Consider the following 20,926-nt stretch of genomic DNA (forward strand, 5'->3'; position numbering starts at 1 on the left):
TGCAGCCTTACTCAACAGGCTAAATGAATGTGATGGCTACCAAAGAGAAAAAAAATGAAAGCAAACAACCTCAGTCTAAGACCCCAAGAGACCATGAGACTGTTAATACCTTAAAGACGACGCCACAGGTGGAATTTCCTATAGACTTATAGATATTTCCTATAGATATTGTTCATTTTAATGTTATTAACCAAACCTTTATTTTCCCTTCATCTTGCTGGGCATATTTTAGGATCGCCATTGAGTCCTCGTCTTTTTGTGCAGATTCTTCTAGCCAGGCCTCCAGCGTCTGCTGATCCCAGTCCAGCTGACACTTCAGCCTCTCCAGTTTCTCCGTCGCTTTAAAAATGTTGTTCTAAGAAAAAGTGGTTCAAAATACATATAAAATAGTCAACTCTGATTTCATCCCAGAAATCTTCTGGTTTTATTTTTTTTTTTCAATGTATGCTTTCACTGAAGAGTTGAGGTAGGATGACAGATTTTAGGCTTTAGACCTAATTTAGGAAGGGAACCTAATTTGGCTTTATTTGACCATGACATAGGGTTAACAATTTCTGGAACTGCCAAAAGTACTGATGGATCCTAAATGTTCCCAATGTGTAAAGGACCTTGTTTAAAATCTCATCTTTAACAGATCCATTTTAAGGGTAGCATGACTTTTACCTTTTTTCAAACCTACATTTTTTAAGTTTCGCTGGAAAGTAACTTGGTGGATACTGTTCGACCAGAATTGGGAAACATTTAAGATAAACCATTTCTCTCCTACAATCTGAAACAGTAACTATAGACTCCAGCTTTTATATTTTCTATTCTACAGAAAGATTCTCTCTCTGATATTTGTAAAGTCACAGGTGCAACACTAGTCTCCAGCCTAAAGCTGTAGACAACCCTTGCCTGGCTTTAATTCTCCGTGACTGCTGAAATTGTTGGAGTGATAATGGTCTGTTCCCAGCACTGTGGTTTAACATCATCACTCTAGCCTCTTTTACTTCATTATACATCTTACATATAATGACATCTACACAACAAAAAGTGTCCTGACGCAATCAGACTTCGAAAAGTCCGAAGTCATTGAAAAAAAATGCAGCAAAGACAGAGAAAAAAATGTACTATGTAGTATCTGAAGCTAATGTCTGATCATTACAAAACTCTTAAGCGCATAAAATGGCCAACTGTAGTGAATCCTACAAGAGTATGAAGGTCCCTTTAATGGGGGAATTGGCCATTATTCAGCATTATACCGCGTACGCTCTGCAAACTCGAGTTTGTGTGGGCATGCGTTTCTGTGAATCTTGCCTCTTGAGTGTTTCTCTTTTCTCTCAGTGCAGCCAGACTGTTCTCCAGCTGCACAATCTCCTGCTGCAGGCGACCCTTCTCTCTCTGCGCCAAAGCTCTGAAATGCTCCTCCGATTCAGTTTCTTTCTCTCTTGCTCTGCAAAGAGCCTGCAGACACAAATATACTGAACAGTCACTTCCTGCTTCGAAAAAGGGAAAATGTATTGCATCTGACTTGCAATGCATCACATTGTCATTCAGTAACAGTGAAGTTGGACAACTTCAGAAAGATGGGCATCAAACGTCTTAAAACGCAGTGCCTTATTCACAGTGTCATTTCATGTCTGTGACTGGTCTATCAGAGGACAGCTGCTCTAAGACAGGGTGATGTACTGCTCTAGAATGGAATCAACAAAATATCATACTGTTGTGATTTAAAGAGGGATCTGTAGAAGGAATAACCTAATATTTCAAATCAAAGAAATTCACATTTATTCTGTATATTTATAAATTGTGTTAAAAAAGTGTTAACTTATACTTATTTCTAACTTATACTTATATCTTCACTACCAGTACCTTCATTATATAAAATATCTGTTTAATAAAACAGATTTCTTCCAATAGGTGAGCCGAGTGCATTCAGAAAGTTATACCTGTGTATGTAGCAGCTCTTGCTTGACATTTTTCAAATGATCAATCATTGCTTGAATTCTGTCTTTGTATTCACTGAGCCTGTTCTCCAAGTTTGTCTTTTCCCTTTGTTTTTTTTGAAGCTATAAATGAAACATAAAAGACAAATAATAGAGGTAACATTCCAAATGAACACTCAATGTTTTGTTATTCAAGAAATTAAACTTACAGTAGAGCAACTCTGTTCTCCTGAACAAACCATTATTTTTGCTGAAAAGACGTTTTACATTTTCTTAAAAACTCACTATAACTTCATATTTTACAGTACAGCGGGGGAAAAAAAAACTTTAATCCACTGCAAACAACTGCGAAATAAGCAAGCGACCAATTTGTTTTAATTGGTAGCATTTGTTTAACTTCTTTCAAGTAAAATTCAGTATATCAACAAGTTATATAAATTTGAAATATCAATGTAATAGTACACAAACTAAAAAAGCAGGTCAGTATATTCTAGCAAAAAAAATGCAGCGTGCACATATATTCGGTAATGATGAAAATGTTTAAACGTTACGTCTTTTTAATACTAGTATGAATGTATAGTCACAATTTCTGTTTTTTCACTCCAGTTTACGTACTTCATTCTCTAGCGCTTTATTTTCGGCATTCGCCACGGGAATGGCGAACCCTTCATCCCATCCGACCTGCTGTAGAACTGCGTCCGACATGATGGATCCGGCCGAACCGAACCAGCTGCGCGACTCCGCACGGCGCTGCTCCTGCACTGTTGTCAGCGGAGACCTTGGCAACCGCGGTGGTGAATGGCAGGACCCGGATGACGGAAGTGTACCCAGAGATATTTATTTCCTCCAGTAGAGGGCAGTGTAACACTAACATTGCCTACCAGTGAAACTTCATCCATCATCATAATCCTTCCAGCCATCAATTTTCTAACCACCTTATCCAATATGGGGTCTGAGGGGGGAGCCATAGCAAACCCCAACGAGCAACTTCCACAAGGTAGGATACACCCTGGATGGGACACCAGTCCATCACAGGGCAGACAGATGCAGACACACACACTCATGCGTTTCCCAGAGGACAATTACCCTATCAGTATGTCTTTGGATTATGGGAGGAAAATGGAGGACCTGGAGTAAACTCATGTGTACACAGGGAGAACATACAAATACCACGTTGACAGCACCCCAGGAATTAAACCAAGGCAGAGATGCTAACCACTGTGCCACCCTGCCTCCCAGTATAGTCCTTCCTCTCATCTAAAATCTGTTGACAAGGGTTGCCGTACGTTAGCAGACTGCTGAGTGATTGCTGGGGTCCATGTGTACTGATCTTGTAATACATTATACCCACTTCTATATTTGTAAACAATTTTATCATATAAAAAGTTAAGCCATGATCTTCCAATCAAAATCTGATTACATTAAAAACATCATTTAAACCCTTTTCACGTGGAGAAAACCTGAGCTATATTTAAAATGTGAAAAATTACATTGATTGGTTTAGAGGATACAATAAATTCATTATATATTGTATATACAGTGTAAAGCTTTAAAGTATTGACTAAAGTATTAAAGTATTGTGAGAAAGATAAACTTGTTTAGTTCATATTTTAAACAGCATTGACTGCTATTTGTTTGGATAGGTGAACATCAATTACTTTTTCGGGGAAGAAGACATGCCTACTATAATTGAAAGTGCGGTTAATAAAAAATGTTTATTGAGCATTAAAAGACATGTTTTACTCTTTTATAGAATTCCTTAGAAAAAATAACTGTCTTCTGGGTAAAGGTTAAATATTTTTAGTGCCATTTCAATTAAGTGATCACTCATGACTGACCGAGATACACTAGAGAGATTTTGATCATTTAATTCGCATTAAATCACCTCATGAGTGAAAGAGTTGATTGGGCAGAGGTGATGAGGTGATTTAACCTGTGGAATGTAAAGCCTTGTGAAAATCATAAAAAAGTCAAACACAGAAAGAAACCAATGGTGAAAACATTCTTTTCACCAATGTTTCTTTCTTATCATGAGAACAACACCTTTGTGCCAACAGTGTGTTGGACTCTCCAACAGTGGAGCCACGTTATCTATGGCACTGAGTTAAAGAGCTCCAGCTGTGTTCCAGATGTGCAGAACGATACACTGATTGCTGTGTTCAATCAGCCAACGGGTGGGGAGGTCCAAGTGTGATGGTCTTGGCAGCAGTGTCTAATCTATACAGAACGTCATTTATAATGATTGATTACAGCCTTATCACATGGTACCTCATATATCAAGTGCTGGTATTTCACCTGTTGCACTTCCAGTGGGCTCATGGAGATACGGCGATTTTCTAATAACACACACCTGCTTAGGTAGCAATGCCGTTCTTGCAAGATGAGACTGTGACAATTATGTCCAGATGAAAAAATAATGGGATGGTGTTTAGCAACTAGGGCTCAGAGACCAGTTAAGACCCACATGCTTGTCAGCCTCCGTGAGAGGAATGAGACCAGGTCTCAGAAGACAGCAACTGCCGCCTGGTGCAAAGTACTGTAAATGCCACAGGTGTACAGCTTGTACTGCTTCGAATGACTGTGTCTTTTCACAGGAAAGACCTGTTGATCAAACACTGATCAAATAAATACATATTAATCATGTCATCATAAATCATACATATTTATGTCTTGTCTGTTCAACAAAATGTCAGTTCACATGCTACAGAAAAGATTTAGTCACTTTCATGGAAACTTGCTGTATTCAGGCAGCAAGATGTGAATTTGCAGAAGTTTATGGTGGGCAACAACTTCTGAAGTATGTACAGTACATTTGTGGCTGTATTTTCTGTTTTTCTGTAGACTGCTACACAGCCTGGTGGTGAAGGCAGATGTTGGTGATCTTGGGACTCAGGTTGCAGACTGGGTCTGTGTCAGAGTCAGTTTAGATTTTGCAGGTTCTTCCAGTGTTCATGTGGGTTTTCACCAGGTGTTCCAATTTCCTTGATCTAAAGACATTTTGTTTGGTTAAATTGGTGTCATTTAATTGTCTTCATGTTCAGGGTGTAGTCCCATCACCATATCTGGTGGTCGTCACCTGCATATCTGAGATATGTTCAGGATATCAGGAACAATGCTTGCAGATGCTTGATATTGACTTCTGGCATAGTCATGCTGAACAGAGTAGAAAAGAAACACAATGTTTTGGCTGTGGAGTCTTTTTGGGGTGTGGCCGAAACATTGTGGTTCTTTTTTTCTCTTTTCAGCATGGAATTAACATTTACTTGTTTCTTTGCAGCCTACACATGCAGACGCAGCTACAGTACCTACTTGAACTACTTCTGGTATAGTCTATAGATTCCACTAGGTGGTGCTGTTCTGCCAAACAATGACTTCAAAACACTGTTTGCTTCCAACATTCAAGATGGGTAATTTAGCTATGATTACAGTGAGTACAGTTTTTATATTTCTTTTGTGTGTATGATCTCCTTATCAATTACAATTACATATGAAAAACAGCAATGTATTCTCCTGGTTGATGATATTAGTATTTTTTTTCTGTTTTCAAGTGGCATTTCTAGTTACTTGTTTTAATCCCTAATTAACCTACATCAGTGGTTCTCAGCTTCATTTTCTGGATGACCCACCAGTATTTGTAAATTAACTGGAAAAGTGCTGCTTTTTGACTCAGTAATTAAATATGATTCATAGCTAAATAAATATCCAAAGAACTCAAGAAGTGTTGATAGTGGTGAGGTTGTATGCGGTTCGTGTCTGTGCCTGTGAAGAAAATATACTGTTCACACAAGTACATTGATGACACAGGTCTTGCCTTCGTGCATGCTGGGTTCTCACTGAGGAGTGATATACAGTTTTTCTTCCACAAAAACACTGCTACAAAGTGGTGAATGTGATTTTCAAATTTAATCTTTTAAACAAACTTAAAGACAAACTATGACGTCACACCTCAGCATAACTCATGAACCACCACTGGGTTCCACCACACTGACTGAGGAGAGAATATCTGCAGATTTGCAGTAATACCATAGGTGATTACTCCAGTGAGTGAGTGGTTACACACACACTGTGGTGTAACTGGCAAACCCAGGGAAGGTGTTATATAGATCTTTTACCTTTTAAAACGTGGTTTGTGTGCATCTGTGCTCCTGTAAAGCAGTACTCCTCTCCAGTGAATTCAGTACATCTGCAACTACTGATATCACCATCAGTTTGTAATACAGTCCAGAACTACTATAAGCAATGTTGATACTGTATGTTGGGATTGTACTAAATAAGTTCCAGTATTTCTACCAATACCACAAGAGTAAAAATGATCAATCATATTATGTTTCTGAGCCAATTACACATAACATTTTAAATAATGAGTAACTAAGAAATGAGCATGCTTGAAGGAAGGAAAGTTACACTCTAAAAATCTACAGCTTTGCATTGTAACTTCTATTATAGAATAAAAGTAAATTATACATTTGAAACATAACTATTGTTATATCTCCAGTAGCCACAGAAAAGAAACTGGGTTTAATTAGAAAGGAATAAATGTGACGCTGAGGAGCAGTTGTTCACATTTGCTTTACCTTGGCTCACAAAGCAATGTAGCTCTATAAAGGAATAACAGAGTCCTGCAAGTGGGCATTGTGCCAGAAAGCATTACTTGCACAAATGAAAATGGAATTCCACCTACTGTTTTATTGCTCTGGCCTTCGTGGTGGTAGGTAAAAGCATCTTTCTCCTGTGAAGTGCTTTAGAGACTGTGGATGCAAGCACATGGCAATGAACTCAGGTTCAATTCCTAACAAAACATATGAGTCCTTTCAGCACGTCAACACAAGGAGTATGTTTTTTTTGAAGGAAACTTACATTGTGAGGATCAAGCCAATCACAAATCACCCTTGCAACAATATTCATATCCAGATTACTAAATATCTCACACATTTAAAGCTTTAACAAAGTTACTCCCAACCTCTACACTGGTTCCAGTCAAGACTGGAGATGTTTGAAAAAAGAAGAAGAAGGTAATGTAAAAGATACCGTACTTAACAATCTGAAGGACATTTACTTGTGCCATGATTTTGATATGCTTGCAGAAATGTATGTTGTTTTCATGTGCAGTACATATTTTTAATATTGTTGGTACTGTATATACTGTAAGTATACCCTAAAACAAGACTTGGCGGAAGCATCTTTCATAACAATTTCTGCTGTCAATATTACTGCATAGGTCCTATCAGTTATGCACAGTGAGATGGTGTACTTTTCCATTATTTCTAGAAAACGTGCTTCAGTTGGGACAGTAAGGACAGTAATATTGTCATCGTTAACATTCGCCATGAATTGGATTTACATCAGGGTTTGACTGGACCAAGGAAATTTGTTCTTTCCTTGTCATAGCCTTGGATTCAGGTTATTGATCCCTTGAAATGTAAATTTCTAACCCATTTAGAGATCCTTGGGTGTCACAAGCAGGTTTTCTTCTTGTATTTGCCTGTTTATTGGACCATCCATTTTGCCTTGACTCCTGACAGGCCTCTGAGTGTCTGCTGATGAGAAACACCTCTGTGGCCTGATGCTGCCACCACATTTTCTGACAGTTGGGATGGTGCTGACCGCATGATGTGTTGTGTTTTGCTTGTGTCAGGTGCATCACTCTGCATGTCAGACACAGGACTCTTTCAAAGTCACTGTTGGCCTCACAGTGGCATCCCTCATCTGTTTCCTGCTTGCCTGTGAGCACAGTGGGGCGACTGCCTGGTGTGGATAGTGTCTTGGTGGCATACTTCACACCACACTTCTTAGTGATAGACTCCACTGTACTCACAGGGGTAACTGACCTTCACATGATCTGTGCCTCTTTAGTGCTTTGTCCCCAAATTAATTTGAATGTTCCTGAATTTTCAAGATGGATTTGTTATAATATGGTGTCTTGGAATTTACAGAGACAGACCCACCTTCTCTGAAAAAAAATGAATGATTTAATTGCACACAGGCAGACCATGACACTAATTTAGTGACCATTAAAACTCTTCAAGTGGCTGCCATTGCAAGAATACTTCTGCAATTGAGATCTTTTACATTTTTAAAAATATATAATATATTTACATATTATCAGCATGTTGCCTTTAGCAGTTTGGAGTAGGTTGTGTACATTCTACATATAAAGTCCTGTGTGAAAGTACCACAACTCACACCAGTGCCAACTTTTCCAAAAGCCAGTGAGCCTACTGTACCAGCATATCTCTGGACTGTGGGAGAAAACCCACACAAACAGGAGGAGAATATCCAAATTCCACTCAAACAGCACAGCAGGTCCAGCTCCGCTGTGCCACATTAGGTGAATGTAACAATACAAATTTCACTTGTGAGTATTAAGGAATGTTCTGCACTTTGCCTTTCAGTTCCTGCAGTAGCACCAAAACTCATTGCACTCAATGTGATACCAGAATTTCAGAGGGCAGCATGTCATAGCCTTATTGTTATCCACATGTAGCAGATTACTTCTTTATGCAGAGATAATCTTGTTCCTTTTACTTTCTTGGAAACAAATCATTACAACAGAACGGTCTTGTTTAGACTGGGCTGATTTTAGCCCTTCCCTGCCAAAGTCCTGACAATTGCTCTGTTTTGACAGTTGTGTGACATTTTCACTATTACCTATTACCTATCAGCCTGAAGTGTCTTTGACATCACTGGGTCTCTTGCATTTCAATTTCAGCACAGCAGTATGCAAGAGAAATGTTAAATTGATAAAATAAAGCACCACATGTAAAGCTTAACAGAATAAAACTTGTGTCTCATGACACATAAAATGACAGCTACGCCATCTGCAATGAGTTGCTAATTAAGTTGAAATGACAAAAATAGTGGTATTTCTGAGATAGAATATAGATGACAAGAAGAAAGCTATCAGACAGAAGCTATCTGGCCCACCTGGCTCTTTGAGTTGCTAGTACCTAATTCATTTGAGAATCTCATCTAGATTTTTCTTGAAGGAAGCCAAGATTTGAACTTTAAAACTTGGCCGAGATGTTCCAAGCTTCTATAAATCTTTGTGCAGATAAAACACAAACTGCTGTTTTCTGTCTTCAATACACTTCCACTTAACATCAGCCACATCCTGGATGGTTCAAGCCATCTTAGTTGAGGCTGATGTCTGACTGCATGAGTGTGCCATTGTGGTCTTTTCTGTTTCTCCCCATGTGAACTTTAATTTCCTCTTTGAACACAATCCAACATTTGATTCATAAGTGGAGAAGTGGAGAATTACAATCTTCACTGAATTTGGAAAAGCATGGGCTTATTTTCGCTTGTTCAGTGATTTGCAGCCTCCATATCTTGTGATCTAGATTCTAGCAGACATTTGTGCAGGTCCTGGTATATTTACAAACATTGCAACAATATGTCTGATCCCTTCAATCAATGTTACACAGCTCCCTCAAAGAAGGGGCCAGACTCTACTGGCACATTGGGTTTCCTCGATAGATGTGCTTTTCGGCACTAGAAATATCAAAGGTCAATCCATCAATCTTTTTTTTTTGGCATAGCATCTTCTCAATTAACCAGCTGTTGAAAATATTGCACAGCAGCAGCAGGCCACATGGATCCATGGCGACAGGTCTCGTGTCTTCTTTATTTAAGTTTGACCTGATTTAACTTTTTAACTTATTTTTTAGTTTAGTATCATGCTCTTCACTCTTGTTTGTTAATAAAGATAAATAAAGAAAACATTTTTATTTTTCACAAAGCTTCTGAGGAAAAATATGATGGAAATTTCACAGTCTACGTTATAATCAATTAGGTAATTCCTGGCCACTCTTTTGGATCAGTGTTGCCTGATAGTTGGGGAATAACTTTTTAACCCATTTCTGACACGTGGGATTTATGGTATCTATAGCACTTTCAATTTTTTAGGATTTCATACATATACCATCAGCAAATGAATTCTGATTTTGACATTATTTCAATGGATTAAGAAGGGTTTTTCAGTTTTCTTCTTCTTTATCCTATAAGGTAATAAGCATTCAAAGAGCTCAATTAGATTGACATCATTCAAATGTTATAATTTGAAGGTTTTCCTTTTCAGAATTAGACCAACAGCAGATGCACAAGTAGTAAAGCAAAGAAGATAGGGAAATTCAAATTAAGCAACAAATAATTTTGAATATATATGTATATTAGAGAATTCTGAGAATTCCATTTAGCTTGTAAAATAGAAATGATTTAGGTTAATTTTGTAAAAACAGGGGTCACAGCATTTACAACAGAGGTACAGAAATATAGAGAGATACAAAAAAATTCAAGAGAGCAGAATTTGTAAAAACGCTGACTCTGTCTGCTACAGCCCTGCCTTGGCTAAATCCAGTTGAGAGATATGAAGACTTTCTAATTTGCTTTTCCCCTATTTTAATAATAGCTGTGCATAAGTAATTTATGAAAGGCCAACCAGGCAGTGGGCAACAGAAAATTAAACTCATTTTATCTGAAAGCAGGTGGATTTCTATATATCATTAGCATGCATAGAATTTGCACAATGTTATTTCTCGTACTGATGGAATGTAACCAAATAATATATGAGTTTTTTGCTTATGCACGAGTGAAATTTTTAGATAAAAGTGCCAGCCTATTGCAATTTTCTGCAAACGGAAACTAATTCTGGGAAGCTTCTTATTATGGGAAAGACTCATTTGGTTTGCATTAAAGACTGACATAAGTGACATTAGGATTTTTCAAACAGATTTGATGAGATGCACTGTATTCTGTAATATCATTAGTGTGTCCCCGGTTAAACAGAAATAAAAAGTAACCAGTTAAAGATTTCCTGTCTGCTATTAAAGAACTATCATAAGGTAATTAATTTCTTCAACATATTAAGTTGCACATTTTTTCAGTTCACACAAAATCACATGTTCCAAATGCAAATCAAATGATGTGTAAACAGTCTGTACTATTTGGCTGGGCAACAAGATTTCTGGGATTTAAAAATATAGCTGATTAAATTGTCTTAGCTGGATCTTAATCATGTTAGATTAAAAGATTTAAAATGTTTAATCATCATAATTAAGATGGAAATTGACATTCATTCACTAATGAATAATGAAAGAATGAAGTGATGTGAATCAAAGTCACATTGCCTAATTTCATTGGTCTCTTCATGATAAAATTCCTATTTCCCTTTTATTCTTTATACAGTAAGGACTCAGTATCCAGTTAAAAAAGCATAATGCTTACTCCGAACAGTTCCACAGTTCTGAATATGCCTTATGGTTTTTAATTGCGTGAGGTTATGTTCCATATGGTGAGATCTACAACAATATTAACAATATTGCATGTACTAACACTTATTTTCTCTTAAACAATCTTTGCACTCAAATTACATAGCAAGAGTACTGATTATCTCTTCTTTGTGATAAAGTCTGCAGGTCACTGAAAGACAACCTCCTGGATATACTATGTATTATATCACCCTTTGTTAAACACATACACATGCTGGATATATCATTTGTTTTATTATGTGTTTAAGAGGATTTGCTGTGGACACTTATAATGTTATTGTTTTTAAGTCAAAATGTTTCTTTTTCTGTCTATGCATTAACAGTATATAAAAATCACTACTTTTCTTAACACAATAAAATAATATTTAAATATTTTACAGTACTGTCTTCTGTTAATTCCTGTGAACTGTCATGTTAATCTCAGACAAACTTTCTGCTTCAACAACCATAATAATTAATAATAATTCCTTACACTATATAGCGCTTTTCTGGACACTCCACTCAGAGCGCTTTACAGGTAATGAGGATCCCCTCCACCACCACCAGCCCCACCTGGATGATGCGACAGCAGTACATTTCCCACACACCAGCTAGCAGGATGGAGAGCAGAGTAATGAAGCCAGTTCAGAGATGAGGATTATTAGGAGGCCATGCTTGGTAAAGGCCAATGGGAAATTTGGCCAGGACACCAGAGTTAACACCCTTGAGATGAGAAACATCCTGAGAATTTTAAATTCACAGTTGTGTGTCAGCCAAAAACAAAATAATACTGTATTTATACTGAAGAGTAGAATGTACATACTTAATTTTTCTTTACAAAATAAAAACATGTTTTGGGATTGGGTTGATGTTGATAAATAGTACACCAATTTTCAAATGAAAAAAATGTCACATATTAATTCAAAGGTAAATTTAGAATTCACAGCAGATTGTTTTATAAAAAATATTAACAAATTCAATTCAGCTGATAAATGCTTCATTTAATATATTCTATATCTCTATACTATATATATGATACTCACACATGTATAATGTATGTATATTATATATGTATGTAGAGAAATTCCTGTTCCTTAAAGGATGTTCTCATTCTCCTTGTTAAATGTGCAACTTTTGCTCGGTCATGAGGGTGTAAGACTTTCTTTAATGGAGGGAAATATTAATATAAAATGCATTTGAACCTCAGCCCTAAGTAGATTATAAACATTTATTATAGAGTGTTATCATAATATTCAGTGCAGCATATTGCAAACTTCTGTCACCCAGTTTTAGCCGTGCTGGTGAAGATCATAGTTAATTCTGCTGATTTATGGTAATGCTGTAGCAATATCACCGACAGCATCAGAAATACTAACAAGCTTAGTATAAGCTTTGGCTGAAATGTTATGAGGTTTGAATTTCTGGAACGACTATGAACTGCAGTGCAAAATCCAGGTTCAGCAAAAATAAAATGATTCCTCTGCTTAAAAATTAGTACTACTGCATATATTTTTGCAAGGAAAGACGGTCTGGCAGTTGTTGAAAATGCATTGCATATAAAATTCTGGGGAATCAACAATTTCCCATATACAAGTAATCAGTCAATATTTATAAAGCCCAGCAAACAGCATTATGTATTAAAAGGTTTATAAAATTGGTTCCAGCTAAACCTGAAATAATTGGTTGCTTATTTTTAATCTAGGTGTTGCATATATCCCCAAATTTAAATTTAAATTTCAGGGGGCCAAAAAAAGACAGACACCTTTGATGTGAAGATACTTTAAGCTGGCACATCAGTTTGTTCTTTCTGAGTGAGTCAGCATATTTACTTGATCCCATAAGCATACAACAGGGCAGAGACAATGGTTAATATGATGTTCCTCTTAGCTACTATTACTTGTATTACATCAAGTCTGTTTTTATTAAAGTAGTCTGTTCTGGAAAATAAAGGAAACACTGTATGTGGATCAAACACCTTAATTCTGAGCAAAAACAATTATATTCTCCTTGGTGCTGAATATGGTTAAACACTAAAATGTTGTAAAAGAAAAGGACTGAATGATATTTTTGCCTAAAACATGGTATTATCTATTATCTTGGCTCATATATTAACATGCTGCCTATATTTAATCTATTCAAACTCTCTAATAACAGATTCTGATTCTACTCAGACTGTAATAACTCTTTGCAACAGAAATTTAATTATAAACTACTGTATATTGCCATTCAGTCAGAGACAGCTGAACATCAGGTGAACCTGTGCCTTCCTGTTTCTATACACCTCTCTGTCTCAAGGCCAAAGGCAGTCTGTTATTGAATTCAGCCCTTGGCAGAGTGAAACACATGAAGGATTGACTGAAGAATTAAATGTTCATATCTTGTTCTGTCCAATATTTCTCTTTTTCACAGATGGGGCAAAATAGATTAAAGGGTAGCACAGACAGCACCAGGGAGGAAGGTTTAAAAGAGATGTCCATTCCACTGTGTTATAGATCTAATGGATGACAAGATAAACAGTATAATTTCCATAGAATCTAAAATATGTAATGTCAACATTTATGTGAAAGAAGATCCATCTATCACTGTGCTCTTCTACAGTATGTCAAATTGAATGTGGTTTTTGTAGAGGGCCTCATGATAACATGGCAGTTAGTGCTGCTGTCTCACATCTCTTGGGTCATGGCTTCAAAGTCAAACTGTTGAGCTTTTGTGTGGAGTCTGTGTGTTCTCCTGGGTTTTCACACGGGTTATCTACATGTCTTCTGTTTTATTTTCCCCGTACTGACTAGTTTTTGTAAATGATCTTTGTTGTGTTTTGTGTTTATTCATTAGGTTCCGGCTTCATGGTTCCAAGCCCCTCCTCATGGTACAAATTGTCTGGACATTCTGGAAAATATCTTTGGGAAAGGGTAAAAGACATGAGAGTTCATAGTGCTGCACTATATCATAGCAATTAATTTTAAAAGGTTTTTTTTTTGGTTGGTATTAATAATCAGTACTATTTTTAAGTTACTGTGTGAGCCATGTAGCAGTGAAGATTAAGTCAATTATTAATTCAAGGAATATAGTTTAATCAGGACAAATACAATTTTAATGAAACCATTGTCTGCTCTGATAATTTCAAGGTGTGATGATGAGAAACACACTTAAGAAACTACTCAGCACAGACATGCAAGCAGATACAATAACCAGGAAGCTGGACACTGTGAACAGAAAGGTGTTTCTTGGTTGCCGATTTTGAAATTACAGTTAATGTCCAGTATAACTGTAAGTCACAAATTCTTATATTGGTTGTCCGTGATGGAGATTGGAGAAACTCCCCATGTACATCCGAGTCTGGTGTGAGTGTGTGCCTGTTTGTGTTTGTGTCTGTGTGTGTCCTGTGATGGACTTGCATCCTGCCCAGTGTGTGTCCTGCCTTACACTCATTGCTTGTGGCTCCCATGCAACCCAGTAATGGAAGAAGCACATGATTTTTAGTTAGAGATGTGTTAATTAACTAGCATAGTTGTTTGTTCATATTCATTTATAAGTTGCCACTAAAATGCATGCAGTTTTAATGTTTTAATTTTATTACTACCAAAATTCTAGACTTAGACTTAGCTTTAAATGTGTGAATTTTATTAATTTAAACATTGTTTTACTACTGTCTGTTTTGGAAATTAGTCCTCACTAGCACTACGTTTATGCCTGGTTAAAGAAATAAATACAAATACAGCTGCCAGCCCTCTCTCAGAAATAAACACAATACCAAGATACGCTTTCTCCTCTCATGCTCAACCAAACCACTTTTTCCTCTTGGACTAATAATTCTGCACTAGACAGAACAGTCACTTGTGGCAGGTAGCTAGAAAATTTCATTAAAATAAACTCTCAGTATTATCAAAATTATACATTTTGAGCTGTTAGCACAGCCCACAAAAAGATGAGGACAGGCTCATCTCATTAAAGGAGAAGAAATAGTGGAATTAGCTTGAATCTAATTACCAGCCACACTATCTAATGTAAAAACATGCCTGTTTTTTTCACTCTCATTCATTTTGACTCGTAATTAGTTTTGGCCTCTAAAATGCCACCCTTTAATCATCCAAACGCAGATGTGATTTGCCGTGCAATTTAATCTTGCTTTAATGAAGAACTAATGGACGCATCGCAAATTACTTTCTCTGTTAGAAAAAAAATTCTATTTCCTGCTTTTGAAAAGATCAAGAGTATCTTTGATAATAGCGTGAGCGGCCCTGGCAGCTTCACTGCGCCGAGCAAACAAGCTCTTTTACTCGACTCACAATTCAATAGAAAAGAGGCTACAATTAGCAACAAAGCAGTGAAAATGCACCACTACAGCAGAATTGCTTTCCCGGCTCAACCCCAGCAACCATCGCCGTGTTAGAGCCAGGGCTAAAGTGTCAGCAATGAACAATGCACTGTGATAAATTACTCTCTCAAAACAGCTGTAATGCTAATTTTCAATTATACCTATAAATGGCCCACAGATTGGAAGAAAATGGTACAGGCAAGGGGAACAAACAGTAATAGGTTTTAGCTATTTCTCTGTTTGCTTTGCAAGAGAGAAGGGGGTTCTTAAAAGGAAACAACTTAAACTCACACAGTTCATTTCCAGATATATTGTGAGCTCATTGAAGTTGTGTAATGTTTTTTTTATTTATTTATATATTTATTATTTTACTGTAGTTAAAAACTATCAGAACCCTTCTGTATTAAAACGAGCTGTTCTCAAATACAGCTGCACTGGTAGTTACAGGCACTGCAAAACATTTTGTTAACCAATCTCAAGCTGTGAATGGAGGCTGTAACAGATACTACTGTAGAGGTGAGAGTGCTACTGTAGGCACCACTTCACTCAGCAGCTATCAAAGTAGCCAAACTGTTCTGCATTTATGTTAAACTATAGCTCTACCCACAAAACAACTTTTCAGTCCCAGACTATGTCCCTGTAAATGCCTCAATGCCTGACGGCAGACACAGTAAGTGCTTTATTCTGGGCTTTCCCTTAGGTTTCCATTTGAACATTGATCCCTTTTTTGGGAAGAACTGCAGGTTTTTTCTTGTTTATGATTTAGAGTTACCTTTAAGTTTTGTCTGTATGTCCTTCACATCCTTCTTCACTCCAGCCTGGCACTGAAGACCACATGGTTGAGAAAACACTTGTCAGCTACACGGTCTGTGCAGATGTGAGACCAACACATGTGTCTGACGTGCTTTATCTTTTTCAGACTTTCATTATGTCTCACATCCATTGATATCCTAACAATTAATGTATTGTCTTATAGAATTGTTAAAAGAAAGCACACCAGAAATCATTTTATACAGATTTTATTTTTCTTTCCCTGATCCCTTGAACACCTTTCTTAAAGTGGTTAGCTTTGTGTTGTTGTAAATGGAAATTTATATTGATTAAACCTTAAATGAAAAATGACAACTGCTATGTTGTTTCTGTATTTAAGGTGTATGATATTGGGTTCTTACTTACAGTACCTGGTGGGTGAGAGTTTTTTTTAAATAAAAGTCTTCTAAAAGGAAATTGATCCACAGAGGGAATTTAACTATAGGCAATTGTACTATTGAGAGACATCTCTTCACAAAGGCACTAAAATATCCAACTCCAATTCTCACTTCAAGAGACTTTAAAACCATGTCTTTCCGTTTCATGTGATAGCAGTTAGCATAAAACCTGTTTTGTGAAGTCTACAGATTCATAATAGTTATTTTGAACAAAATAGTGCACAGGTATCCTCCCTCTGCTAGAAGGTATCCTGTTGAGCTCTGTTCATTCATTTTCTCTTGCCATTAGAGCTAGAATTGTGGTTGCAAGCTGATATAGCATTATAATTTTTTACACTATATACTATGCTAAAATAAACTTACAATGACAAACCTACAATGAGTGATTCTAGAAACAGAATAATTTTGATTGGACAATACTAAAAAACTAAGGTTTTCAATGATAAAATGTTCTATTACAAAGTTGCAGTAACAGCTGTCAAAGACACCGTTTCTGTATCCATGTGTATTTTCTGAAATGCTAGGGAAGATGAAATTCAAATAGAAGTGGCTTAACTCAGAGAACAGCTCTACTATATATCTGATTACTAGACCAGTAATTTCTTCCTTAAATAAGAAAAAAATACTAGTGGGATAAATGAAATTTTCCTGTCATATTGCAGTGGTGGTACCATGGAAGATTACTGTATTTTATAATCATTCATCACTATCACTGGTGTTCAGGCTTAGCATAATAGACTCTGTAAACTGGTTTAAATGTGAGAGTGAGGATGTTGTGCTTGGCCATAACTTCTGGTATGATAATGGCCTTTGAGACGTTTCCCGTGCTATGCATTTCTTATTGATGTGATTTAGGGTCTTCAAATATATATATATGCTGTATTCACAACTCCATTCCAAAATATTAGAAACTGGTGTGTTGCACTACATAAAATAGGAGTATAGGAGTGACCCAACCTGTCTAGAGTAGTGGGAGTGATCCAGCACATCCTATGTGCAGTGAATTCTGTAGAGTCTAAAGTGACATCATCTCTGTTGGTGTGCTCCACTAAGCAAGCTGATATAAGAGCCCAGATTTAAAAGGTATTATTGTTGGTGCATTACTAAGGGCAGGGGCAGACCTGGCTCACGTTTCAGTTCAGATAGCCTCAAAGCTGACTGGGGTTGAAAGATAGAAAACAGCCAGGCCTGCAAGAAGCCACTGAACCAAACAGATAGTTAGCAGTGTTAACATCTTGAGAAAAGACCACAGAGTGCAAGTGCTACCATATTAGTAGGGGCATATGAAAGTATGTAGAAGACTTTATTAAGTGATGTGTCACACTTACAATTGCCACTGTTAAGACTATTCTCTGGTTTTATAGCACTTCACTATTTGTTTGTTTAAAGTATGTTTATGCTCAGAGGCATTAAGATGCTATAAGTTACAATACTCACTAATGAGTTTTTAAATTATCTTATATTTAACAGTAATGTATTCCATGGTGTACTATTTAGTGAGGAACTGTGAATGACACCTCTGCTGTGCTTTAAAAACTTTTAAGTTATTAGAAGAAACTGAAGTAACAAAATATGCACCTTCCTCAGTTGCACAGCGTCTTCAGTAGAAAGAGGACCCATTAGGCTGTCCCTGACTCCTAAAGCACAATGGAATTTGAGAGAAGCAGATTTACCATTAATAGGCATAAGATGCTGCATTAACAAAGTCTTCACACTCACTGGTTGTAAAGTACTGACTTTATTCCAATAAATCAAGGAAAAAAAGAAAGTACATCATTTTACTATTAAAATTGACAACAGTGTTTGAATTTTAAGATATTGCTATGGCAATAATACTTAATAAGTCTGAAATCCATAATCTAAACACAAGATGCATTTAACTAAATTTGCTTTTCACTGCTCTCAGATATGGTTTTTATATTTTATATTTACCTGCAGTCCAGTAATCACTTAGAGGTTATTATTTTTTAGTTAATGTAAACATAATTAATAATAGTAAAATCTTTTTTATTTTTTTTTGTATCCTATATAAACTAATTTTGACACGGGTTTTCTAAGATCATAAAGCATTCACAGACCGGTGTTGGAATAATTTGACCATTTAATCACGTTAGCTGAATTCCGCTGTAATATTTACCATGCACGACAGGTGGCAGCACTTCCATTCGCTTTTGTGTTTGTCGGCGCAATAATAATCGTTAAAGAACGTGAAAGCACCTGAATAAAAAATAATAATGTATATTCCATTAAACTTGTTTTATTCGATCATATTTACAATAAAATTAGGACATATAATAAGTTCCCCGGTGTTCCATTTATCAATCGCAACGTCTTTGAAAAACTAATCTCCTAAAATGATGTAAAAAGAAAAATCATCATATCGCATGTACAGGAACGGGTAAAGGTTTATTCCACGCTGAATGGAAAGAAAAGAAACAGAACTTTCCGGCTGTGGAGCATTCTTCAGGTTTGTAATTATTTATACAGGTATTATATACACAGAACAGTGCAGTGCTATACTGTGTAGTCCTGTAGTATTCAGTTTGTACTATGCTAAAGTGTACCGTAAGCTGTACGGTGAGTATACAGTACATACTGCGTAGTACTGTGCTGTGTGGTGTATATAGTACTTGTTCAGTGTTATAATAAGTATTTATTGTACTGTACATGGATGTACTCTGTATGTACAGTACATCGTGCAGTACTGTACAGTATTGTGGGTATATTTCTTTGTGAAGACTGCATTGTGCATTGTTGTACTGTATGTATATGCACTGTGCGGAGATTTACTCTGAGAAGTGTTTTACTTTGTGCATACACATTGAACAGTGAGGTATGCTGTGCAGTTTTTTACTGTGAATATACTGTACATTGCATATTGTTGTACTGTGTAGATATACTGTGCAGTGATGTGCAGCCATTTTCATTACACAGTGCGAAAAGGTACACAAGTGTTGTAGTGTGTGTTTACGTACTGTGCAGTAATGTACTGTGTCTATATATACACTAAGCAGTGATGTACTCTATACAGTGTTGTTCTGTGTGTATAAAGCATGCTGTGTAGTGTTATAAAGTGTGCAGTGTTTTACTATCTGTATACATGCTGTTTAGTAATGTACTGTGTGTTTATATACTGTGCAGTGATGTACTGTGTATATACAGTACAGTGCAGTCCGTAAATATCTGGATAGTGAAACGTTTTTTGTTGTTTTGGCTCTGTACTCCAGTACATTGGATTTTGTTAAAGTGCAGAATGTCAGCTTTAATTTGAGGGTATTTAAGTCTATATTGGGTGAACCACATAGGAATCACAGTCCTTTTTATACATACTCCCCCCATTTTAGGGGACCAAAAGTAATTGGACACATTAACATAATCTTAAAATTGTCATGTTTAGTACTTCGTTCCAAATCCTTTGCAATCGATGACTGCCTGAAGTCTGCAAGCCACAGACATCAGCAGACACATGGTTTCTTCCCTGGTGATGCTCTGCCAAGCCTGTAATGCAGCCATTTTCAGTTTCTGCTTGTTTTTTGCCTTCAGTCACGTCTTCAATAAGTGAAATGCAGGCTCAATGGGATTCAGGTCAGGTGATTGACTTGGCCAGTCGAGAACATTCCACTTTTTGGCCCTGAAAAACTCCATAGTTGCTTTAGCAGGATGTTTGGAGTCATTGTCCTGCTGCAAGGTGAAATGCCGTCCAATGAGGTTTGAGGCATTTGGTTGGATCTGAGCAAATAAGATCCCTCTGTACACTTCAGAATTCATCCTGCTGCTGCTGTCTGCAGTCACATCATCAATAAAGACAAGTGAGCCAGGTCCACTGGCAGCCATACGGTACATGCCCAACCCATGACACTACCTTCATGTTTCACAGATGAGGTGGTATGAGCAGATCCTTTTTTTCTCCACACTTATTTCCTTCACTCTGGTACAGGTTAATCTTCGTCTAGACTGTGTAAGACTGTGTCCCAGAACTCTACTGACTTTATTATTTGCATTTTAGCAAACTGTAACCTGGCCTTTCTGTTCTTGAAGCTTACAGTGGATTGCATCTTGTGAACCCTCTGAGGTTATGCTGGTGTATTTTTCTCTTTATGGTATAGTCTTTGACACATCCATGCCTACATCCTGGAGGGTGTTCCTGATCTGTTCAATGGTCGAAAAGGGTTTTTTCTTTACAATTGAAAGTCTTCTTCAGCCATCCACTACTGTGGTCTTCTGTGGTCTACC

The 20,926-nt window shown here is 36.9% G+C and overlaps 1 protein-coding gene across 1 annotated transcript in view; it reads right to left on the reverse strand.

The window, feature by feature from the left end:
• Nucleotides 1-2,709, reverse strand: part of ccdc39 (coiled-coil domain 39 molecular ruler complex subunit) — a 15,101-nt gene extending 12,392 nt beyond the window's left edge. The window contains exons 1-4 of the mRNA XM_015360873.2: nucleotides 2,541-2,709; nucleotides 1,929-2,048; nucleotides 1,297-1,443; nucleotides 197-355 (exon numbers count right to left, since the gene is read on the reverse strand). Of these exons, the coding sequence (XP_015216359.1) occupies nucleotides 197-355; nucleotides 1,297-1,443; nucleotides 1,929-2,048; nucleotides 2,541-2,630 (516 nt within the window). The 5' untranslated portion in view covers nucleotides 2,631-2,709. The remainder of the gene's footprint in view (nucleotides 1-196; nucleotides 356-1,296; nucleotides 1,444-1,928; nucleotides 2,049-2,540) is intronic.
• Nucleotides 2,710-20,926: the final 18,217 nt, after the last annotated feature.

This window comes from Lepisosteus oculatus, chromosome 13, assembly GCF_040954835.1.
Source record: "Lepisosteus oculatus isolate fLepOcu1 chromosome 13, fLepOcu1.hap2, whole genome shotgun sequence".
Classification (NCBI taxonomy): domain Eukaryota; kingdom Metazoa; phylum Chordata; class Actinopteri; order Semionotiformes; family Lepisosteidae; genus Lepisosteus; species Lepisosteus oculatus.